This window comes from Trichinella spiralis, assembly GCF_000181795.1.
Source record: "Trichinella spiralis strain ISS 195 chromosome Unknown Scfld2, whole genome shotgun sequence".
NCBI lineage: Eukaryota > Metazoa > Nematoda > Enoplea > Trichinellida > Trichinellidae > Trichinella > Trichinella spiralis.
Genome location: NW_003526941.1, coordinates 5185852 through 5206152, shown reverse-complemented (window position 1 = coordinate 5206152; position 20301 = coordinate 5185852). Strand labels below are relative to the sequence as shown.

The following is a 20301-nucleotide window of genomic DNA, read 5'->3' as shown; positions in this document are numbered from 1 at the left end:
CGTCTTAGAGGGGACCCGTCGTCGGCCGGCGGCAGGTCGAAACGCAGATTGTTGAAACTCAGCTCGATGGAACTGTCCAACTGTAGGCAGCGCGTCGCCGTTGACATGTCGTTCGACGACTTGATGAACGAGCGCGACTTGTGCAAAGCGTTGAACCAACTGGCTCAGTGTTATGCGGTGAATCGTCGTGCCAGAAATCCACTCCAATTCCACGTGGTCAACTTCAGAGGTGAGTAGATTATATAGGGAGTGAACGTTATTATTACTTTTTTTTTGGTTCAAGATTAGAAATATTTTCCCTTTTCTCCAGGTATTAGCAGGGTGAATTTCGACAACATCCCCGGCAACAACAACTGGGATGTTCTGTTGAGTGGAGACGATTATGAGCAATTGTTCGGCCGGTGGAATGTGGTCTATTTGACCAGCGAGTCGCCGAACGTTGTACACGAGCTGGACGAGAGCAAAGTGTACATAATTGGCGGCCTGGTCGATCACAACCATCTCAAAGGACGTTGCTTGGAATTGGCCGAACAACGCCAAGTGGCCCACGCCCGTTTGCCGATCGACGAACACGTCAAAATGAACGCCAGACGTGTGCTGAGCATCAATCACGTGTTCGAAATTCTGCTGCGCTACACGGAAACGAAAAGTTGGCAAGTGGCGATCGAGACTGTGGTGCCCAAGAGAAAATTATTGCAAACACAACAACAAGAACTGCTACCAAACAACACTGCCATCCGAACGTCTGGTGAAACTAACAATGGTCACAACACGTCATCGGACGACTGAAAACCGAAGCAATAATTAATAATAATAATAATAATAATAACGGCAACAATATGATTTATACGTGTGTATGTGTGCGTTGCGTTGCAGTCGGTCGGTCGGTTGGTAGTGGTTTTTCTTCTCTTCTTGTTGTTTCTTGTTATTTTACTTTTTTCTCTCGTTATTATTGACGATTGATCATTATTATTATTATCATTTCCCTGTTATCTATCTTGTGATGAACTGAGAAGAGAAACCAAAAACCAATTGAGGGCACGAATAAAAAGTATGCAAATTTTTATTCTTTCTCAACCTTACCACCACTGGCGTACGAACGACAGTAATAAGATAGAATTTGCCTGACGGATATGAACACGGGCAAGCTGAGAGGCAAAAACAGCGGAGTATAGATGGCGTACTTTTGATCGTCGGGAAAGTACAACAGCGAAAGCAACGAGTGGTCGAAAAAGGCCGCCTCGAACGCGCCGGCGGCTCGACACGAACTCGCCACCGCCTCGGCCAGACCACCACCACGCTCACCGCCACCAGAAGCTTCGACGCTGGCCGACAGTTGGGCCACACCTTCGGCGATACTGTCGGCGACGTGGTCGTCGATGACGATATTCGAAATGCGCTCCAACAGCCGCAGCAACGAACCGACCGTCACCAACGCGTCCAGCGTACTGTCGACCCACGTGTGCAACGCCAACGTCTGCAATTGCCACGGACACAGCGCCGCCTGGCGGCGTTTCAAGCGCAACCAATCCTGCCCGGGATTGGCTGTTGTTGTGCTGTCGTCGATTCCGAAATACTGGCGCAGCAGAGCGATCAGCGCTAGCTGGCTGTCGGTGCTGTTCAACTTGTCGGACAGCGACAGCTTGGAAGTGTCCTCCACTTCGACGGCAGTATTGACCACGGTCACGCCACCCCAGCCGGCTACAACGAAACTGTTGTACAACGACCCCACCCCGGTCGGGTCCAAAATGTACAAAGGCCGGTGCACGTCGGGCGTCAAATAGACCAACAAGTGGACAACTGGCAACGTTGTCACGTAAGAGCCCATGAACGATTCCATCGGATTGATCAAATAGGGAAGACGTTTCGAATCGTAATAGAAATAATCGCCACGTGGATCTCGTTCGGGCAAAACTGGGAAATCAATACCGTACAATACTTGCGAATTCATACTCACTTTTGTCACCTTGAAATCAAATCAAATCAACAAATAAACTAACAAACAAACAAACAATAACTGTTGAGAAATCACCAGCGAGAGTCTGCTCAAAAATTTGTCCAACAACGGCATCTCGAGCTCTGCATTCGTGTCCCCGTGCACAGGTCCCGACGGCGTTGGCTCGACGATGAACAATTCCAACGCGTATTCATTTCTAAGCGGATTCACCACAGTCAGCGTTGTTGGCAACTTTCCCACGCTCTCGTCGTGTTCGACACTGCGGTGAAACGCTTTCGCGACAATCCACTCCAACCGTTGTTCATTGAAAATCACACCTTTCAACGTTTGGGTCAATTTTCTCAAAATTTCCTCCTCGTCCAATTGAACGCGAACAAACAAACTCGCCTGTTGATGGCAGCCGAGGAAAAGATCCACCTCTTCACCGAACAGTTGTGCAATTTGATCCGACACGAAAATTACTCGAACACTGCCCAGCAGATCCGCGCTGGCAGATTCGACATTGAACAAATTGCTTGAATTTCCATCTCCGAAAAATTTTCCCAACTCGTCGTCATCAATTTTACGGGCATTATATCTGTGAACAGTTGCAAATTATCATAAATATAATCATACTGTAACAGTACCCCAAATGATATACTTAAAAAGAAAGCAATGGTAAAAATTGAAAATACTCACTTGTATGTTAGTAACATTTTGTCTGAAATTTGTGTCGAATTGTATTCTTCTTCTAGCCTAGCTTGTATTCTTTCTACGGAACTTTTGGCAGACAAATCTATCCAGACGAGATCAACAAAAATTGAAAGTTGAAAAGTAATTTTCGACAAATTATGAATTTCATCATACGGCAAATCAGCTCGATACACTTCCGTAGTCTTCCACCACAACGGAAACAGTATGAATGCAAAAAACAACACAAAAGATAAAGCGGAATAAACTTTTTCTCGTCTCACTTCTTCGTCCATTCAATTATTTATTCTTTTTCTTAAAAAATTTACATTGCATTTTCCTGTGCGGAGTTCTTGTGGCTGAACAATTGCCCGTGGACGGTGTGGTCTGAAATGGACAACTATTTTAAACTAGAGCAACTAGGAAAATCAACAGTCAATCACATATTCGCTTGATGCTGGACTTCGGTAGTGGCTGTAAAATAACACGACAAAACAAACCAACTGAAAAGCCGCAGAAATATAAATACCGACGCGTACCAACAGTTCAAACCAGCTTTCCGATGGAAGTTCAATAGCGATATTTTCAGAAACTTTGCTAGCAAAGTTCAAATCATCCATATATAATCATATCTTCTGAAAATCAACCTAAATACTAAATCAAGTATTATTTTAAAATCAATCTTATTTGTTGACAAAAAGCTAAAGTTTATACAAAATAAAAACTTGCATTATCACAACAATTATAAATTAAATATTATTAAATACTGGAAATGCAAGAAAGAAACGTAAAACCAAATACAGATATGCACTACAAAAGTACAGTACATGTTACCTGCAGATTACAGTATTCTTTTTGCTTAATATAAAATTATTTTAATGTGTCGTTTGTAATGATTATTTTAATAATAATTTTTTTAATATGTTGTTTTAAATTTCGCGATAGTTGTAGGCACTGTTGGCAAACAAAATTTCTGAAATGCAATTTTTCAATTTTTATTTAACAAACATTGCAGAAATTTAAGTTTTTTAAACGTTAATTTTACCATTCACGCTAAACATTCTAAAAGTCGTTCTCCAGTAGTGACACTTGTTGTGGCCACCAAAAAGTGAGAGCCTTTAAAATTGAAAAAAAGCATTAAAAACTCATCAAATAATATACAGTAATTGAATTCACTGGTTTCTTGTGATGACAAAAACCGCAAAGCTGAAACTTCAGCGGAAGTTACGCCACCAACAAAAAGCACAAGAACAATGTTTCTTCTATTTTTCGATTTTATTCTTCCTGAAAATTTGAAAAAAGAAACTCTATATTGGCGTAATTCGCATTATAAAAACATTACTTTCATCACCAGCTGCCAGCTTAGTGATCCCAGGAACTTTGGATAAATTGTCCATAATTTCTGTCCAACCAGGTTTCGCCCATCGTTGACAGAGCCGGGGTATTAAAGGAGCATATCCGCTGTAAACGTACGACACGTCGTTCGGTTCCTTGAGGTGCAGAATTTCATGATTAAACTGAAATATAACTACTACTTACCAGTTCGTTGGTGTGATTGTCGATTATCAAATCAAATAATTTTCTAATATTCGGATATGATGATGCTTGATTTCTGTTGTCGGTTGAATTTTTCGTAAACAAACCAACCTTTTCCAATTCAACAAATAAAAGCAAGTACTGATATCCATATGACTAAAAACAAAAGAAAAACATCATAAATCATACATCGTTCAGCCGATCATTTCAACTTCACCTGCAAAAATTCTCGTCTATACTGATCGTACAGTTTCGTTTTCAAACCTGCGTTCGTCAATGACTGTAGACACATGAGTCGCAGAACCTTAGAAAAAAAACATATTAAAGCCTGAAAAATAAGTGTTAAAAATTCCAAAATAAATTAAGTTCACTTTCAACATTGGTTCCTTTTTGTTTATGCATTGTTCGATGAAAGTTGAAAGACTGTTCGAATCGATACAGTTGAGAAATTCTTTGAAAATATACCATATTCATTTTTGTAATGTTCAATTGAAATTGTACAAATATACCTCTTTCGCAGGATAAAGTGTTTGAAAATTCATCGCTCGCAATTACTTCTTTGATCAATTCGGCTACACTGGTGTGCAAAGCAGCCGCGGAACGACTGGCCTGCAGTGTGGGAAGCTTTTTCACAAATTCCTTGTATTCTCTCACCGAATTTGCCGTATGTCTTTGCTGAAGTTCAAAATTACCACAATTCATTGTTGGTTGTCATTACATTACAGTAATCAAAACAGTGAACTTGCATCAAGCTGACGTGAAACTTCTTTGATACTTTTGCTCAATGTGGAACCAACTGCATGAAAGTTCAAATCTCTCAATTCAGAATACAAACACTGTTTTGAATTCAATGAAATTTGTATTCGATCCTGACTGCCGCTGCTGGTCGACAAAATGCCCACTGAATCGTGCGACTTGTTCGCTTCTTCAATATCTTCAAGCGATTCCATTTTCTGCATTTTCACACTCGCTTGAAACGATCGAACAATTTTGTTTCACTTAGACAAAAAGCAAATTCAAAACAAGCAATAATTTTCTTACCACATTTTATGCCAAAAATTTCATCAATTAAACCCTCATAAGTTAGCTGGGTTACCATCGGTGTGATATAATCAATTGACCGGTCAAATATAATGATGGAATCAATGTATGAATCGAAAGCTGTCAATGTACGCCAACTATCGGTCTGCCGTTGCAATGACCAAGCATCGTAAATATCCTGCAAATACAAGATAAGAAAATATTTTCCAAACAGACAAACTCACTTACTTTCGCCATGTTGCCTTTACAATATATGTTATTGATGGGACCGTAAATTTCTTCCAAATGAATCAACCCACGAGATATCATTGAAATCATGTTGTAATCGTCACTGGCAGTTGCGTGCTAAATCAGGCTAAAATCACATAAAAATATGGACAGCTCAACAAAACGAAATTCTGCACAATGATCAACAATCAACATATATAGCAGTGGCTAATTGTTGGCTCTAAACTGAGAAAGCAAAATCAAAACTCACAGGAAACCATTCATTTTCCATAGATATCAAATCATCATCCCAAGCATAAAAATAAATAGGCAGTTGTTCAATGGAGGATAATTTTTTAATAATATCGTATCGTTTCAATTCATATTCACAGATGACAGACCTTTGAGGTACAAAAATCAAATGAAATCGCGGGTTGTCAAATTGTTTTAACGTGCTGTGCACAATGTCGGCTACGACTGCTGCGTAGCGCACTTTAGGATGCATCAAAAATACAATCCTTGAACTAGGGTCAGATACAACTGAACCCAACCTTAAAAGTAACATTTGCACAACTTGATGATCCTAAAACCCCAAAAAATGTATTACTAAAATTATTCAATCTGATTCATACTTGCAATTCTTTGAAACCGGTAATTAAATTGAAAGGATTCATCAAATCCACATCCCAAACTAGTGTCTTAAAAATACCATGTCATGAAGGATAAACTGTTATTCAGTGGCACGTGGTATACCTTCGAACCGCTCCATTTGTCAAGAGCACTAAACAGTAACTTTCGACTGACTTCCTTTACTGTGGAAAATGAAACATTGCTGGAGGAAGAATCAGCACTTGCATCCATTATTATTAAACAAACAATTAATAAAAGTCGATTGCAGAAGTTGCACAATGGCAAAGTGAAATGTAAATATTACCGTAGTTTAAAAATATTCAAGTTGTGTAAATAAAGTATTCATAAATGCGTGATTAAAGAAGCTAATTTGAATTATTAACAAATTTTTATAAACGTCAACTAAATTTTGTGCAAACGAGAGTTCTAACTTAAAATAGTAGGCAACCCAGAAGAAGAAATAATGGAAATTAGAAAAAATGAACTGTCTGACACTTCCTTTCAAAGCAACAGAAAGTAAACACAACAGATAATAACTTTTTGGAAGGCACGAACATATCAAAGTTTTCATCTGTGAGTAGCACGATTCGAAAAAACACCGCCGTCTTAGCGAGTATCTGTCTTTGAATAGCCTGAATGATTATCAGTGTATTGAGAATTTTATTCAAATTTGATTTGATTTAATTTATTTGATTAATAAATTTATTTTATTGAATGTGATAAATTTGAAATATTTAAGCTGAACAAAAAGCAATACATTATCATAAGCCAATATTCAATAAGCACCTTATTCTATTATGAACTTAAAGATGACCGCATGCATTCTGGTAAAGATCAATGTTGGATTATGTTAACACATATATGTTTTACACATATTCTTCATTTTAATCGACTTCTTTGTTCAAACCGCGCGGCAAACATCAGAGCGACGTTTCTACAGCAGAGGGCGTTTGCGACCGCTCAGAATCAACCAATCAAAGATTGATGCAAACTCAGGCATGCAATCAAGCGCATTATTAGCGTTTAATTAGAATACAAAATATATTAAAAGTTTTTAAAGATATAAATATCTGCATAAGCATACTTTTGAGCAATAATAAAAACAAAAAAATATTTCTTCCGCACTTAAAGACAAAAGTATTTGAACTTGAATATGTTTGGTACTGTATGCATATGCCAGTTTGAAGTCAATTTTCTTATTACTTTAAAATGAATTATTCAACCAATGAAGATGACTGTGAAAGTGTGAGAAGGCAATTGTTAGATGTAGTTGACGATTTGGAATTAATATGTCGACAAGTTAGCGAAATCCTGACCGTTTCGAAAGAAAGTCGACTTCATCACGATTTCAAACTTTCTGACTTAATAGAGTTGTTTAAAGTGAAAGAAGATCACCTCGAGGAATTGCTGAAAGTTGGTGAGAAGTTTGGCAATATCCATTTTTAATGCTAAACCCTAATTTGTACCTGAAGGCAGTTGTTTTTGTATTGTTTTAAAAGTGAATATTGTTTAAGCGAAAATGCAAACCGAACGCCAACGTTTAATTGATGCTCTCGAAAGCGAAATTGCCGTTCGTGATGAATACATTGAACGTTTACGCACCTGTCTCATAGAATCTGAATCCACTCTGGTACATATATGCATGCAATTAGCATGCTGTTTTTGTTATTAATAAATGCTTTTGGTTATTTCTAGACAAACGCTATTTTTCAAGCAAATTTGAAATTGAAATCCATTGCTCAGTCGGAATTGCGAAAAGTTTCCCCCGAAGAAGTGATTCGTTACGCGCATCGTATCAGTGCAGCTTACTCTGTCTCTGCGCCAATGAATTGGCAAGTTGGTGAGCAGTGACATTTTCATTGTTGAATGTTTTCATCACTGCTGTGATGTCAACTTAATAAGAATACAGTACAACAGAATGATTAGTGCTTAGTGTACATTTTGCACTTAATCTAGGCGACATAGAGAGGCCATTTCCACTTGATATTGAAATGCGATCCGGTTGGCTAGCCAGAGTGACGGGTTCAGCGGATTACGTATCTCCAGCTGTGGCGGCAACGCCGTTTGGGACCGGAGCCGCGACAATGCCACATTTATCTGGCGTGGACAGTCTCCACAGTTCAGGTAGAAAATAGACGAGTGGAATAATTAATTAAAATAGTGGATTTTGTTTTGTTTCGTTTCATCTGTTGCTACAGAATCGGTAGCACACATGATGGCACCGCCGAAACTCGGCTGGCCATCACCTAGGCCTGCAGCGTCGCAGCTTATTTCACCTAAGAATCGTCTACCAGTTCCACCGTCTCCAAACATTCCATCATCGCTGTCTGGGCGTGGCACAGCTTCCATCCGACAGCCAATTCGAGAATCATCGCCCATCATCACCACCGGATCGCCTTTGGTGAAACGCGATACCGCAGCAGCAGCAGCAGCAACAGCAACACCGACTTCATCAAGCGTTGTCGTAGTGGACGACGTTGTCGAGGCAATGAGCTCAGATTCCTCTAGCAGTTCGTCCAGTGACAGTGTCGGTTAAATGTTACAGCCGTTTCAGGCAAATGCTTTTTTTAATTCTTATAACAAGTAATTTGTTGCATATACACAAAACATAATAATGTTCTGACAATTGCTGTATTGTATATTTAAGGAACGTTAATTTTGTAAAAAAAAAAGCTTTGTATCATTTAACGCTGCTTTTTCATCACGAATCCGTCATCACAAAACAACTTCTTACAGCAGTACGTCATAACCAATCGAAGGAAAACATTAAAATAGAAAAACTAATAATAATAATAATAATAATAATAGTAATAACAACAGTGTTCGGAATAAAAAGAAAAAACCTACATGTGGCGATGATAAAAATGAAAAAAAGATGCGTACGCGTTCTCGAGTAAAGAAGAACAAAATGTTGAACTGCCTACTTGTCAAGCAGTAACAACAATGATAATTCAATTGACGAGAAAGCGAAGCTTACACAAACAAAAAAGCGTGCTGTAACTTGGCAAGTGTACCACTCTTGATGTAACCTTACTGTAGTAAAAATAAAACAATAAGAATTGCACTGAATTAATTAAAATTAACGGTATATTGTACGATGGTCAAGTGATGAAACTGCTCAAAACCAGGTGTAATAATCGTCATCAGAATCGCTGGGAAAATAATCTTCGCCACCTGATTCGTCCAAAATGTCATTCAATGCTCCCGTTATCTCTTCGTTTACAATAGCTGCTTCCATAAACCGACCCAGGTAGAGGAAATCTCGGTGAAAGGGATTCGACTGACGGCGTCGATTGCGATTCATCCTCCGCATACGCCTTCTTATTGTTCGAGGACTGTCGCCTTCGATTAAACGACCTTCTGGATCTTCGTGACGGTAGAAGCATTTATTCCCAAACTGACATTCGCGTTGTCCATGTATGTAGTATTTGCAACGACGTTGTTTCAATGAGGATTTGTAAGAATCAATCAAACAAGCTCGCTCTTCGGCTGTTTCTACCCAAAATGACGATGGCACTACAAAATCGGATATCACTCGACATTCTGGGCAAGCGCTACAAAAAATTATGCAATTATAAAGAAAGAACAGTAATAAGAGAACAAACATATTTCGCTTAAATAAACCGTATACCGCGTGTTTTTCAAGTCAAACTCATTAGTCCCACGCCATTGGCGAATGCACTGAAGACAAAAACAATGCTTGCAGTTGGGCAAAATTCCAAAAGACCGATTCGATTCATCTGCCTTTTCCATCACAGTTTCCATGCAAATGCCACACTGCTTATCACTACTGCGAGCAATTGTAAATGCCACTTCCATTTGTTTCTCGTGTTCGGCCATGCATTCCTATTCATTGAAAAAGAAGATATAATTTGATAAACAAAATATACCAAATAATAAATTCTACCTGGCGATGTGTGGAATTATAAGTTTCATCACCCGGAATTAGAATCGCTCGTTGGCAGAGATCACACATCTCACCGTGAACGTATGTGCATTTCTCGCCGAATGGACAAGTTCCCATCACGTTGTATCCACATAAAACTTGCTTTTTTACACTGTCATTATCAGTTGTCTCATCTTTTCCAACAACTTCAGCGTACGTACGTGAAGATGCTAAACATTAACATATGAAAGAAATTGTTCTGTCTAAAATGTAAACAATATCGTACATAGGTAAAATAAACAAAGAAATATGCTAAATCTGAAAGAAGTTAATTTAATTAGGTTAACTGAATGGATTACAAATGCAAATTAGCTTTCTTCAAAATCTGCAAACAAATTTTAACAATAATTGAAAAATCATGGATTTATATAGTGAACATTTTTTAGAATGAACATTCAAAAGATGAAAAAACCTGAACTGCTGACACCGGAAGTTGGGACAAATGCGGGCGCTTCAAGACGAAGAGAGCTCAACTGTATAGTTGCAGCCTCAATATCACTATCCTCTTTTGCTGTCGTCTCATCAACCACAGGAAAACCTACATTATCTAGATTTCTTAACGTCCAAGAAGGTCGGATGTGATCGTATCTAAATAATGCAAATCATAACTTTTAACTGTAATTTAAGAAAGCGTCAAAAAGCAATAAAAACACTAAAAGACTAGCATGTATTAAATACAATACCAACCTAAAATCAAAAAAACATACAAAAATGACAAAATTACAGACGCAAAATCAAAACAATAAAATATTGCACTTACAAAACATTCGCTATAGCTTTATAAGAAAAAGTTGTCAAATGAAGACAAATTTGAAAATAAACTATTTTAAGGCGCCAAAAATAGCATAAAACGTTCAATCAACAAAATTACACAAAAACTTATATGTTAAACGCAGTCGCATTGCTGCATGAATAAAAACTTGATTAAAAACATCATCTTGCAAAGGAAAACGACAAAGCTAAATAACGTCATATAATAGTTAGTATAAGATTATTTAGCTTTAAGATGCAAAAAAAGATTTATGTTATATCAGAAAAGTTTATGTTCTTCTTCTAAAAAATTTCATTTTACGCTCTTTTACTGCAATGGAAGACCCATAATTACCTGCATCTGCTGCCGTAAGTACAATTTCCCCTAGCAAAATACCGACAAACCATTGAAGGTTGATCAGCTCGATTGTGCGAAAAAGTGCATTGCTGTCCATTGCGGCAGAAACCGTTCATATAATAACGGCACAATACGTGTTTGGTGGGCGTGTTTTCTCTCTCCGACATCACCCTGAAAGACAAAAAACAAAATTTTCAGCGACTTCGACCGCTACACATTCACGATCTACAATGACCAACAAGCTACTACAGTAAACATTTAAGTACAAATGAAAAATCTTGAGAATCGTTTGACGCATTACATTTTAGTGCACTCAAACTGAACTCATTTATGGAAAAAATCAATTCATGAATTTATTCGAAATATTTTTTAATTGAAAAAATAGCTTAAACCCTAAAAATCTTTTTGTTTTGCCGTAATTTTTTTTATTTAGCAATACACGTAACAAAATACAGTATCTATTAATGAAAATTATGTACAATTTGTATAAAAAATGTGACACGTTGCAATAATTTTGAATGCGTGTTCAATGAAATATTGCATTTCATATTTTAAGTTTTATTAGAAAAATTATTTTATTTTCATAATTCATTATATTACTTTATTTTATTTTTTCATATTAAATAATTTATTCAATCTTTGGAAACTTAGTTGTTTGTATGTTGATAGCTAATTTCATTTTCATAACATTTTCCAAACCAAACATTACGTTTAAAATTTTTTCTCAGTTGCTTAACTGTGAAAATTTTCAAACTAGTTTTAATAAAAGTACAGTAGAAAACGGAAATTTTATGCCCATGTTAATTGATAAAACATATGTACAATTTATGATGCTTCAAATTTCCTTCCTAAAAAATTTTTAAATTATCATCGGTGTCAATGAATTGCTAACTGTCATTAAAACTATTTTTTCCAGCTAATTTATTTACCAAAAACATGTATACATAAAATAAAAAACTGTTTTACAGTTGTTTTATTTAAAGAAACTTTTCCAATACCAAAAATTTCAATGAAATCACATATCTGAATTAAGGATTTTAAATTATCTAAAATAATATTTAAATATCAAAATTTTTTTCTGTTGAAAAAAGCATGATATTATCCTCTAAAATTATTTTTCATTTCGCGAACATAATTCATCACAGCAATAGGATCATCAGCATTTGCATACTTTTTCAATGACGACTCCCTGAAATGCAATAATATATCTGATGTACCAAACAAAAAAGCCTACTTACATCACACGCATAAATGGATTAAATTTTTTCTCATTTCCAATTAATGATGGAACTGTAAATTTACCTTCATCCAACTGTTTCTAAAAAATTACATTTACATTTATCAACTCAAAAAACTTCAAAATACATTGCCTGCACAGTTTCCATGTATTTTTTTAAATCTGAGTTTTCAGGTTCCACAGTGAGGGCAAATTTCAAATTTGACAACGTATACTCATGGCCACAATAAACTTTCGTATCGTTTGGAAGATTACCCAGTCGATTTATAAGTGCTTCATACATATCTCTTCCAGTGCCTTCGAAAAATCTTCCACATCCACCAATGAATAGTGTATCACCTAAAAAACTGTACAATCGCTCAACACTGTTTTATGCTTCTTCTACATACCTGTAAAAACCACCTTATCATTCTTTTTATCAGTCACGTAATAACAAATATGTCCTCTAGTGTGACAAGGAGTATGCACGCACAATACGCTTATTTCACCAATCTATATTTATATATCACCAATAATTATGGATATGTAAATTTAACAGTCTACTTGTGGTGTGACAAAATACCTTGAGTTCCTGTCCGTGAACAACTTTTTCATTTAAACAAGGAATTCGATCGTCTCCACCAATAAACATAACTCTTGGCAAACCTTCAGAATGCAGAAGATTTGATAACTCTTCATTTCCACCAGCATGATCACTAAAAATATTGAAAACAACATTCCATTTTATTCTGCAAAAATTTTAACTAATGTTAACAAAATTTAAGAATTACCTGTGATGATGGGTAACAAGAACATGCGTGAGAGTAAGATTGTTTTTTTTGAGTACATTAAGAATCTAAATTAACATAGTAACATGAGTTGGAAAAAAATGTATTAGCAAACCTTCATGGGTTCCACAGGATCAACAACAGCTACTGCTGTACGCTCTTCATCCGTAAGAACATACATATAGTTATCACTCAACGCTGGGACAGGAATAACGGTCAGCATTTTTACTGAATTTTCGATTGCTTTGAATCTAAATTGTTCATGAATAAATAACTACTCTTTAAGAAAGTTGATCAACATTTAACTATTTACAAAAATTATGCAAATTTACTCTATCAGTAAGATATATATTATAATTATCGAAATGACGTCATTCATTTAGAAAAGGTTTTACTGTTCGCAAAATTTGACACACCTTTTAAAAATACGGGATGCTAATGAAAACATTAGCAACTAATCATTCAATAACAGTAAAAAATAAATCAAGTATGTAATATCATTATCATCACTTTATGCTTACATTTGCATTATATTTTTTATAAAATTTGATTAAGTCGATTGTTTAAAATTAATATTTAAATAATTACGCTTTAGTTGCATTATAAATTAAACTGTCTCCATACGAAAGAACATTGAATAACTAGTAAATAATTATTTGTTTGCATATTAAGCACAATGATTTCTCTTTTAAATATTGATTTTAAAACTCCAGAAGTGCAGAAAATGCTTTTGATATTCGTAGTCATATCTGACATTTTAATCTTCATTTTGTGAATTTGTAACTAGAATGTATATCTTCTTTAAATTATACATCATATTTTAAATTTATTAAAAATATTTCATTATAACTTGATTTCTAATATTCATCGTAATAATGAGAATATCGTGCAATTTCAATTTAAGATACTTGCATTTTATTATACTGTGTGCCCACAAGGAAGTATATGGTTTCCTGAAAAATTAGATTACTTTGCGGTTAGTTTTAGTACGATATTGCCTTTTTCTTTTTATTATTTTTTTAGAACATTGATTCCTTTGCATGTTATTTTTCTATCTTTTATTCAAATTTATCCAACGTTTAACTGTATGTTTTGGCTATTTACTATTATGTTTAAAGAACGCTCATTGTGATATGCTTTTTTCATTTAGTTATAGTTTTTCTATAATAGATTAGTCATTAAGAAATCAATGACGATCAGTAAAGCGTGTGATAAAATGGAGAATTCAGACAAAGCTTTCGCCGATGAAATCATGGGTGCCGCCCATCGTTTTCCACAGAAAGACAACGATATTTGGTAGGTTTATTTTGAAATACTTTTGATGAAATAAATTTTAAACATTTGATAATCGCCACAAAGCCTTATTTTGAAATATTGTCTTAGGTATATAATCGACTCTCAATGGTTAGATGATTTCGCCGCTTATTATAAGGAAGACTCTGTCAGTAGTTCTACGACGAAGCCTCCTGGGCCTATTGATAATTCACGCATTCTTGAAGGTTTGAGAAAAAAGTATTTTTGTGAACAGTGAAAGTTAACTGCTTTTTTGTAGTTCGTCCAAATTCAAATGAACAAACGCTAAAAGATGGTTTAAGGGAGAATGAAGATTTTTACATTATACCCACTGATGCTTGGGATAAGCTTGTTGAAAAATATGGTCTAGTTAGTGGGCAGAAACCAATTGCTCGTAAAGTGATTTCCAGATATTCTTCAAACAAGACGGAATATCGATATGTAATATTTCTAAAATTAAAATACTTAAAAAAAGTATTCGAGATTTTTTAGGTCGAAGTTTATCCGCTTGAACTGACGGTTTATAAGCACAACGACCGTTCAAATATTAAACAATTAACTCTTAGCATTGCTTCAACTTTTGGTATGTGATTTGAACTGAAAAATTGTTTAATTGCCAATTTTTATTTAGATGACTTAATCCGTGCCGTCAATAGCGCTTTTGATCTTGATTTGGAAAATTTTCGATTATATGTTAAATTAGAAGGCGATTTATTTGAACTGATCAACCCAAAAGATACATCTACTTTTTTGTACGAACTCGATTTGTCACCCAAGCAAACCATTGTGATTGATACTCAAGAGGACGGAAAGTGGAGTATGGCAAATGTTTCTTCGTAAGTATAAGAATTGATATTTTCCAAAATTAAATTAATAAACTTTTTCTAAAATTGCGCGGCTTATTTTCTTTTTAATAACCATCTTTGTTATTATTAATATATACTGTTGGCTGTGAAATATTTTTATTAGTGGAAAAGAGGTACTAGTTTTAGGTCAATTTTCAAGTATCTTTCAAAACTGAAATATAAGAGAAATATAGAAGCGTGTCCATCAATATTATCCAAAATTATCATTTCATATTTACATTTTGATGAAGAGCACACACATATATATGTGTTGAATAAAAAATGTATATATTTGCAGTAATGAATAAGATGATTATTTATTTATTATGACTCATTATGCGGTGAATAATTTTCACATATTTATTTATTTATTGACTTGTTTTTTAAAGCATAATAATATAATTAGTTTAAAGATTTTCAATACGATTCAAACTAGTGCAGTGCGAAAGATTTCAATTTTTTAGACGTATTATATAAATGTCTCATAGAAATTTCCTCGGATTAATCGAAAACTTTTTTTAATATGAAGGTTGACATAGATGTGTTGAGAGAAAAGTAGCAGTCATTGTACACGTTAAATGGTGTTCTTGCATTACAAATTTCACCATGTCTATTTTAAGATGGGCAATTCAAAAATGTTTGTCATATTTCATTTTCATACTATTTCGTTCATTTCATTTTTTATCAAATCATCATGTAAATTGTTTTTTTCTTCCTAAAAGATTTATTTTAACTTGAAAATGATATGTTGGTTGTAAAGGAGCAATAAGTGGTTGAAGAATTTCAAAATAAGTAGCGCTGAAATATCAAATGTGCAACGCTTTAACTTACAGCATTAGCAGGCTATTTCAGATCTTCAGGTATGATGTTTTACATTTAAGTCGGTAAATAAAAAAAATTTCTGTTTGGTTTTTGATTATTATTATTATTATTATTATTGCCATGTCAATAATTAACAGTCAATAATAATTAACAGTAATAGTCAATAATTAGTATTAAGTGTTGAATTATATTATTAAAGATAATCAGGATGATGACTGTTGTTTTATAAGATGGGAAAGAACTGCATTATTTTTCTTCAGTTATTAGTTTGAATAGCTTGTGGAATGGATTTGTAATATAAGCATTTCGTATCTGTGAATGAGATGAAAGAAATTTTGTGACATACAGAAGGTTTGGTTGCATTGACGCATACTATGCGTTCATGCTGTAAGATGAGCTGTATTATAGATTTGAATTAACGAGAAACGTTTCGGATGTAATCGACCTGTCTGTCGACACTGTATTGGATTCATTGACCGATGTGCGTAGAGTTTTCCAAATCTGGCTAAATTTCTTTAATTATTTATCAGTTTTGCTGTACGCGCTGTACTTACGGTACTCTGTTAAGTGCACTATGCATAGCCAAGGTTTTACGTCCTCTTTTAGCTCTAAACAAGTAGTCACCGGTAGCTCTTCACCTTCCTTGCCAGCGGCACAGCACATTTCTTTGGCAACGCCTGGTCTTTGTGGATTGACAAATTTAGGCAACACTTGTTTCATGAATTCTACGATTCAGGTAAACTTGTCATCATTATTAATTATTGTTTTATCGGCATAGTAATGTAAGTAAATGACGAAATGCTTTCTTTTGTAGTGTCTTAGCAATATTCCCCCTCTGAGTAGATATTTTCTAAGTGAACAATATATTGATGAGCTGAATGAAAAGAATCCACTTGGAATGCGAGGCGAGTTGGCTCGAGCTTATGCCGATGTGATTTGCAACATGTGGAGTGGCCGGCATTATACCTACATGCCACGCATGTTCAAGGTTCGCATATAATAAATAATAAGCAGTGGAAATAAGTATACATTTGCACAATATTAAAAGTGATTGTTGTAGAATACCGTCGGTCGCTTTCAACCGATGTTTAGCGGCTATCAGCAGCAAGATTCGCAAGAGTTGATGGCATTTTTGCTCGATGGTTTGCATGAAGATTTGAATCGAATCAAGAAAAAGCCGTACGTTGTTGCCAAGGATTCAGAAGATCGACCGGACGAGGTCGGCAATATAGGATGATGTTTTACTTTGGCAATGAATACATTTTTTGAAATATGTTTGATTTTTTGTTTCAGGAACTAGCCACAGAAGCTTGGCGATCTTATAAATTGAGAAACGATAGCATCATTTTGGATCTGTTTCACGGACTACTGAAGTCGACCGTCGTTTGTCCAGAATGCGATAAAGTGTCGATCACGTTTGATCCATTTTGTTATTTGTCACTTCCGTTGCCAGAAAAAAGTGACCGTTTGTTGGTGATCAATTTTGTGCCTCTCGATGCGGATATTCCAATATCACAAGTGAAATGAAAATTTTGAAATTTCAGAAAAATTAAGTAGTTGAATTTTAGCACGTGGTTGGAGTGAACAAGACTCAAACTTTCATGCATGTTTCCGAAATGTTATCATCAATGGTGAAGGTGCCGTCGAACAGAGTAAATTTGAATTTTCTGATTTTTTTATTTTTTTAATTAATGGGTATTCTTTTCTAGCTGATCTTCGCTGAAGTTAATGATACCATGATGATTCAGCTTATAAACGTGAATGATACATTGTACAAGTTTACTCTGCGTGGTGATCGTTTGTCGAATAAGATCGTCGCTTATGAGACACGACCAGAATCGAAAGATGAACCTATGGTCACAGTTTGCATTTTTCAAAAGCGTTTAAAGTCAGTTTGTTGATTGCGTAGATGTTTTTGTTTAGTTATTATTATTATTATTATTATTATTATTAATTCATGCATTGTAGATCTCCCGGTAATCCAGACGGTGATTGGGTATTGATTGGAATGCCTCATTTGATAAGAGTTCCCCGGTCTTCTGCCAGCGGGATCGCTCTTTACGACAATGTGCTGATTTCTTTGGCGTAACACTTTTATTTTCTTAATTTTTACTTCTCTTTTCACTTTGCAATTGATTTAGCCGTTATGTCGACAAACCGTATCGGTCGAAATTAGTATCCGTTGCTGTTGATAAGAAAGCAGGTATGATCAATTGATTGCTAACAAATTTGTGCAAATTTCATTTTGTTTCTTCAAGTATGTATATATATTTATTTATTTATTTATTTATGACCATCTTTGTGCAAGTTAAAGATTTTAATTTGACGATTTATTTATTTCAGTGTAATTAATATTTAAAATTTCTTGATCAGTTTTCTTTAATTAATTAATTATTGTTCTGATTATTTGTTTTAATGTTGATAATGTTGAAGTGAAAACAGTAAATAGGAACGAATTTTTAAAAGTAAAAAGAAATGCATATTGATCTGCTTTATTTAATTGCTTCAGGAGGCAGTAACAGTGAAAATGACGAAGGATTTACCGAAGATGACTCTGAAGAATCGGTACTGAGCATGGTATACACAGGTATAAGTGGTATTGAAGAAGGACGATCGCTGACCAGTGGTCCACAAGTTCAGCTGCGTTCTACCGATCGAACGTATTGCGTTGCGGTGAAATGGAATCCAAGTTTTGAAATCCATCTAGTTGAAAACTCGATCGTCGTAAGCTGCTCAAACAAATCGAATCTGTGATATAAACTGGCAGTTATTTTGAATATGCTAATTTGCTTGCAGAGTTTGGATTCTCAGAATGCTGAACTTGTGCATCGTACTCGACAAAGCAAATCACTTTACCTTTCTGAATGTTTGGATCTGTTTACAACTACGGAAAAGCTCGGAGAACACGATGCGTGGTTAGCAGTTTAATTGGTCAATTTTAATAATAATAATTATTATTAGCATGTTTTTTTTCAAGGTACTGTCCTCGTTGCAAGTGTCATCAACAAGCTACAAAGAAATTTGACTTGTGGTATTTGCCAGAAGTCTTAGTGATTCATTTAAAACGATTTTCAGCCAGTCGTTCATTTCGAAACAAAATTGACACGTTGGTCAGTTTTCCAATAACGTAAAAATATCTTTTTTTCCACCATATTCATGCGTTATATAATTTTAAAAATATTTCTCATCATTGTATGTGTATTTTATTTCAATATTTTTGCTTCAGTAACTTGGACATGTCCAAGTGGTGCATTGCTAAAGATTGTGAACCGGCGTTGTACGATTTAGTCAGCATATCTAACCATTACGGAGGCTTGGGCTCTGGACATTGTAAAAATACAGATTTTTATTTTTTTATCATACGATTCAGGGAAAATAGATGTTTTCTTTTAAGATACGGCATTTGCGAAAAATTGTGACACTAAGCGATGGTACAACTTTGACGATATGCACGTATCCGTTGTCAGTGAAGAGGATATTGTTGTAATATTTCCAATGAATTCAATTTTATCAGTTGACTATTCGAAAGAGTTGAAGAGTAATTTTTACATTTTAGACCAAAGAAGCGTACGTGTTGATTTATTTGCGTCAAAGTAAAAAAGTTAGCCCTGCTGAAAGCGACGTGGATATGGAAGTGGATTTGAGCCAGGGATGAATGAATTTAAAAGAAAAGACCAATCAATTCAGCAATCACAACCTGAAAAATTCACCTATTATGACAACAATAATGCTTATTATAATAATAATAATTATTATTTTACTTTCTTTCAGCTCCTTCTACTCATTCGGTTTGCCTTTTTTTCTGCTTTCTTTCTTCTTTCTTCTCACATCTGTGAGAAAAAATTATTCCTTTTTTTGTGAAATCGGCAGTTATCATAATTTTGTTGTTGACTTTTGCATTTTTATACTTTTAATATTTATGATGATGTTACAGTTTTTGCTGCCTGTTCGTTTTTCGCTGATTTGCGTTTTCTGCTGGAAGCCTCAAAGATACAAAACTATGTTTTCACTGCTCAACTAACGCTTCTACAGTTGATTATTGATCGATTAATTTAGCATTTTTCTATAACTCACACACAATTGTTGTCGTCATATACATATTTATGGTAGGAAGAGAGAGTCGATTTCATATTATTCAGTGTTCAAGTAATTCGCTGATAATTTTTCTATTCTGTAATCAACACTCGTGTGTATGTATTTTTGTTCGTAATTTGCTTTCATCGTGTAAAATTTTATTTTCTTT

The 20301-nt window shown here is 35.0% G+C and overlaps 6 protein-coding genes across 6 annotated transcripts; 3 read left to right on the top strand and 3 right to left on the bottom strand.

Annotated features, from left to right (window-relative positions):
- The first annotated feature begins 66 nt into the window (after positions 1–66).
- On the top strand, positions 67–752 carry Tsp_05742 (RNA (guanine-9-)-methyltransferase domain-containing protein 2). Its single transcript, XM_003379976.1, is given in 3 exon segments — positions 67–229; positions 311–411; positions 426–752. 3 exon segments carry the CDS (start codon positions 67–69, stop codon positions 750–752), a joined length of 591 nt encoding a protein of 196 aa, XP_003380024.1.
- Positions 753–1301: 549 nt separating this feature from the next.
- Positions 1302–2922, bottom strand: Tsp_05743 (hypothetical protein). The gene is made up of 4 exons (XM_003379975.1): positions 2636–2922; positions 2033–2534; positions 1728–1966; positions 1302–1701 (listed from the first exon to the last, which is right to left on the bottom strand). The coding sequence occupies exons 1-4, from the start codon at positions 2920–2922 to the stop codon at positions 1302–1304; spliced, it is 1428 nt and encodes a 475-aa protein (XP_003380023.1).
- A 752-nt stretch (positions 2923–3674) lies between these two features.
- Tsp_05744 (vacuolar protein sorting-associated protein 33A) lies at positions 3675–6271 on the bottom strand. Its single transcript, XM_003379974.1, has 10 exons — positions 6164–6271; positions 5682–5993; positions 5432–5548; positions 5204–5381; positions 4960–5132; positions 4628–4837; positions 4380–4490; positions 4166–4318; positions 3969–4116; positions 3675–3910 (listed from the first exon to the last, which is right to left on the bottom strand). Exons 1-10 carry the CDS (start codon positions 6269–6271, stop codon positions 3675–3677), a joined length of 1746 nt encoding a protein of 581 aa, XP_003380022.1.
- A 978-nt stretch (positions 6272–7249) lies between these two features.
- On the top strand, positions 7250–8175 carry Tsp_05745 (mediator of RNA polymerase II transcription subunit 4). Its single transcript, XM_003379973.1, has 4 exons — positions 7250–7457; positions 7555–7670; positions 7736–7880; positions 7997–8175. Exons 1-4 carry the CDS (start codon positions 7250–7252, stop codon positions 8173–8175), a joined length of 648 nt encoding a protein of 215 aa, XP_003380021.1.
- Positions 8176–8188: 13 nt separating this feature from the next.
- Tsp_05746 (hydroxyacylglutathione hydrolase) lies at positions 8189–13321 on the bottom strand. The gene is made up of 16 exons (XM_003379972.1): positions 13214–13321; positions 13102–13166; positions 12894–13059; positions 12721–12823; positions 12450–12670; positions 12333–12412; positions 12226–12283; positions 12053–12117; positions 11142–11265; positions 10866–10945; positions 10399–10574; positions 9948–10156; positions 9672–9886; positions 9166–9594; positions 9055–9073; positions 8189–8542 (listed from the first exon to the last, which is right to left on the bottom strand). The coding sequence occupies exons 1-16, from the start codon at positions 13319–13321 to the stop codon at positions 8189–8191; spliced, it is 2472 nt and encodes an 823-aa protein (XP_003380020.1).
- A 966-nt stretch (positions 13322–14287) lies between these two features.
- Positions 14288–19713, top strand: Tsp_05747 (ubiquitin carboxyl- hydrolase 4). Its single transcript, XM_003379971.1, has 19 exons — positions 14288–14394; positions 14482–14597; positions 14651–14832; positions 14884–14974; positions 15023–15227; positions 16665–16794; positions 16873–17046; positions 17119–17277; positions 17352–17576; positions 17627–17710; positions 17768–17946; positions 18027–18143; positions 18200–18261; positions 18568–18747; positions 19036–19089; positions 19134–19185; positions 19285–19388; positions 19453–19541; positions 19615–19713. Exons 1-19 carry the CDS (start codon positions 14288–14290, stop codon positions 19711–19713), a joined length of 2409 nt encoding a protein of 802 aa, XP_003380019.1.
- Positions 19714–20301: the final 588 nt, after the last annotated feature.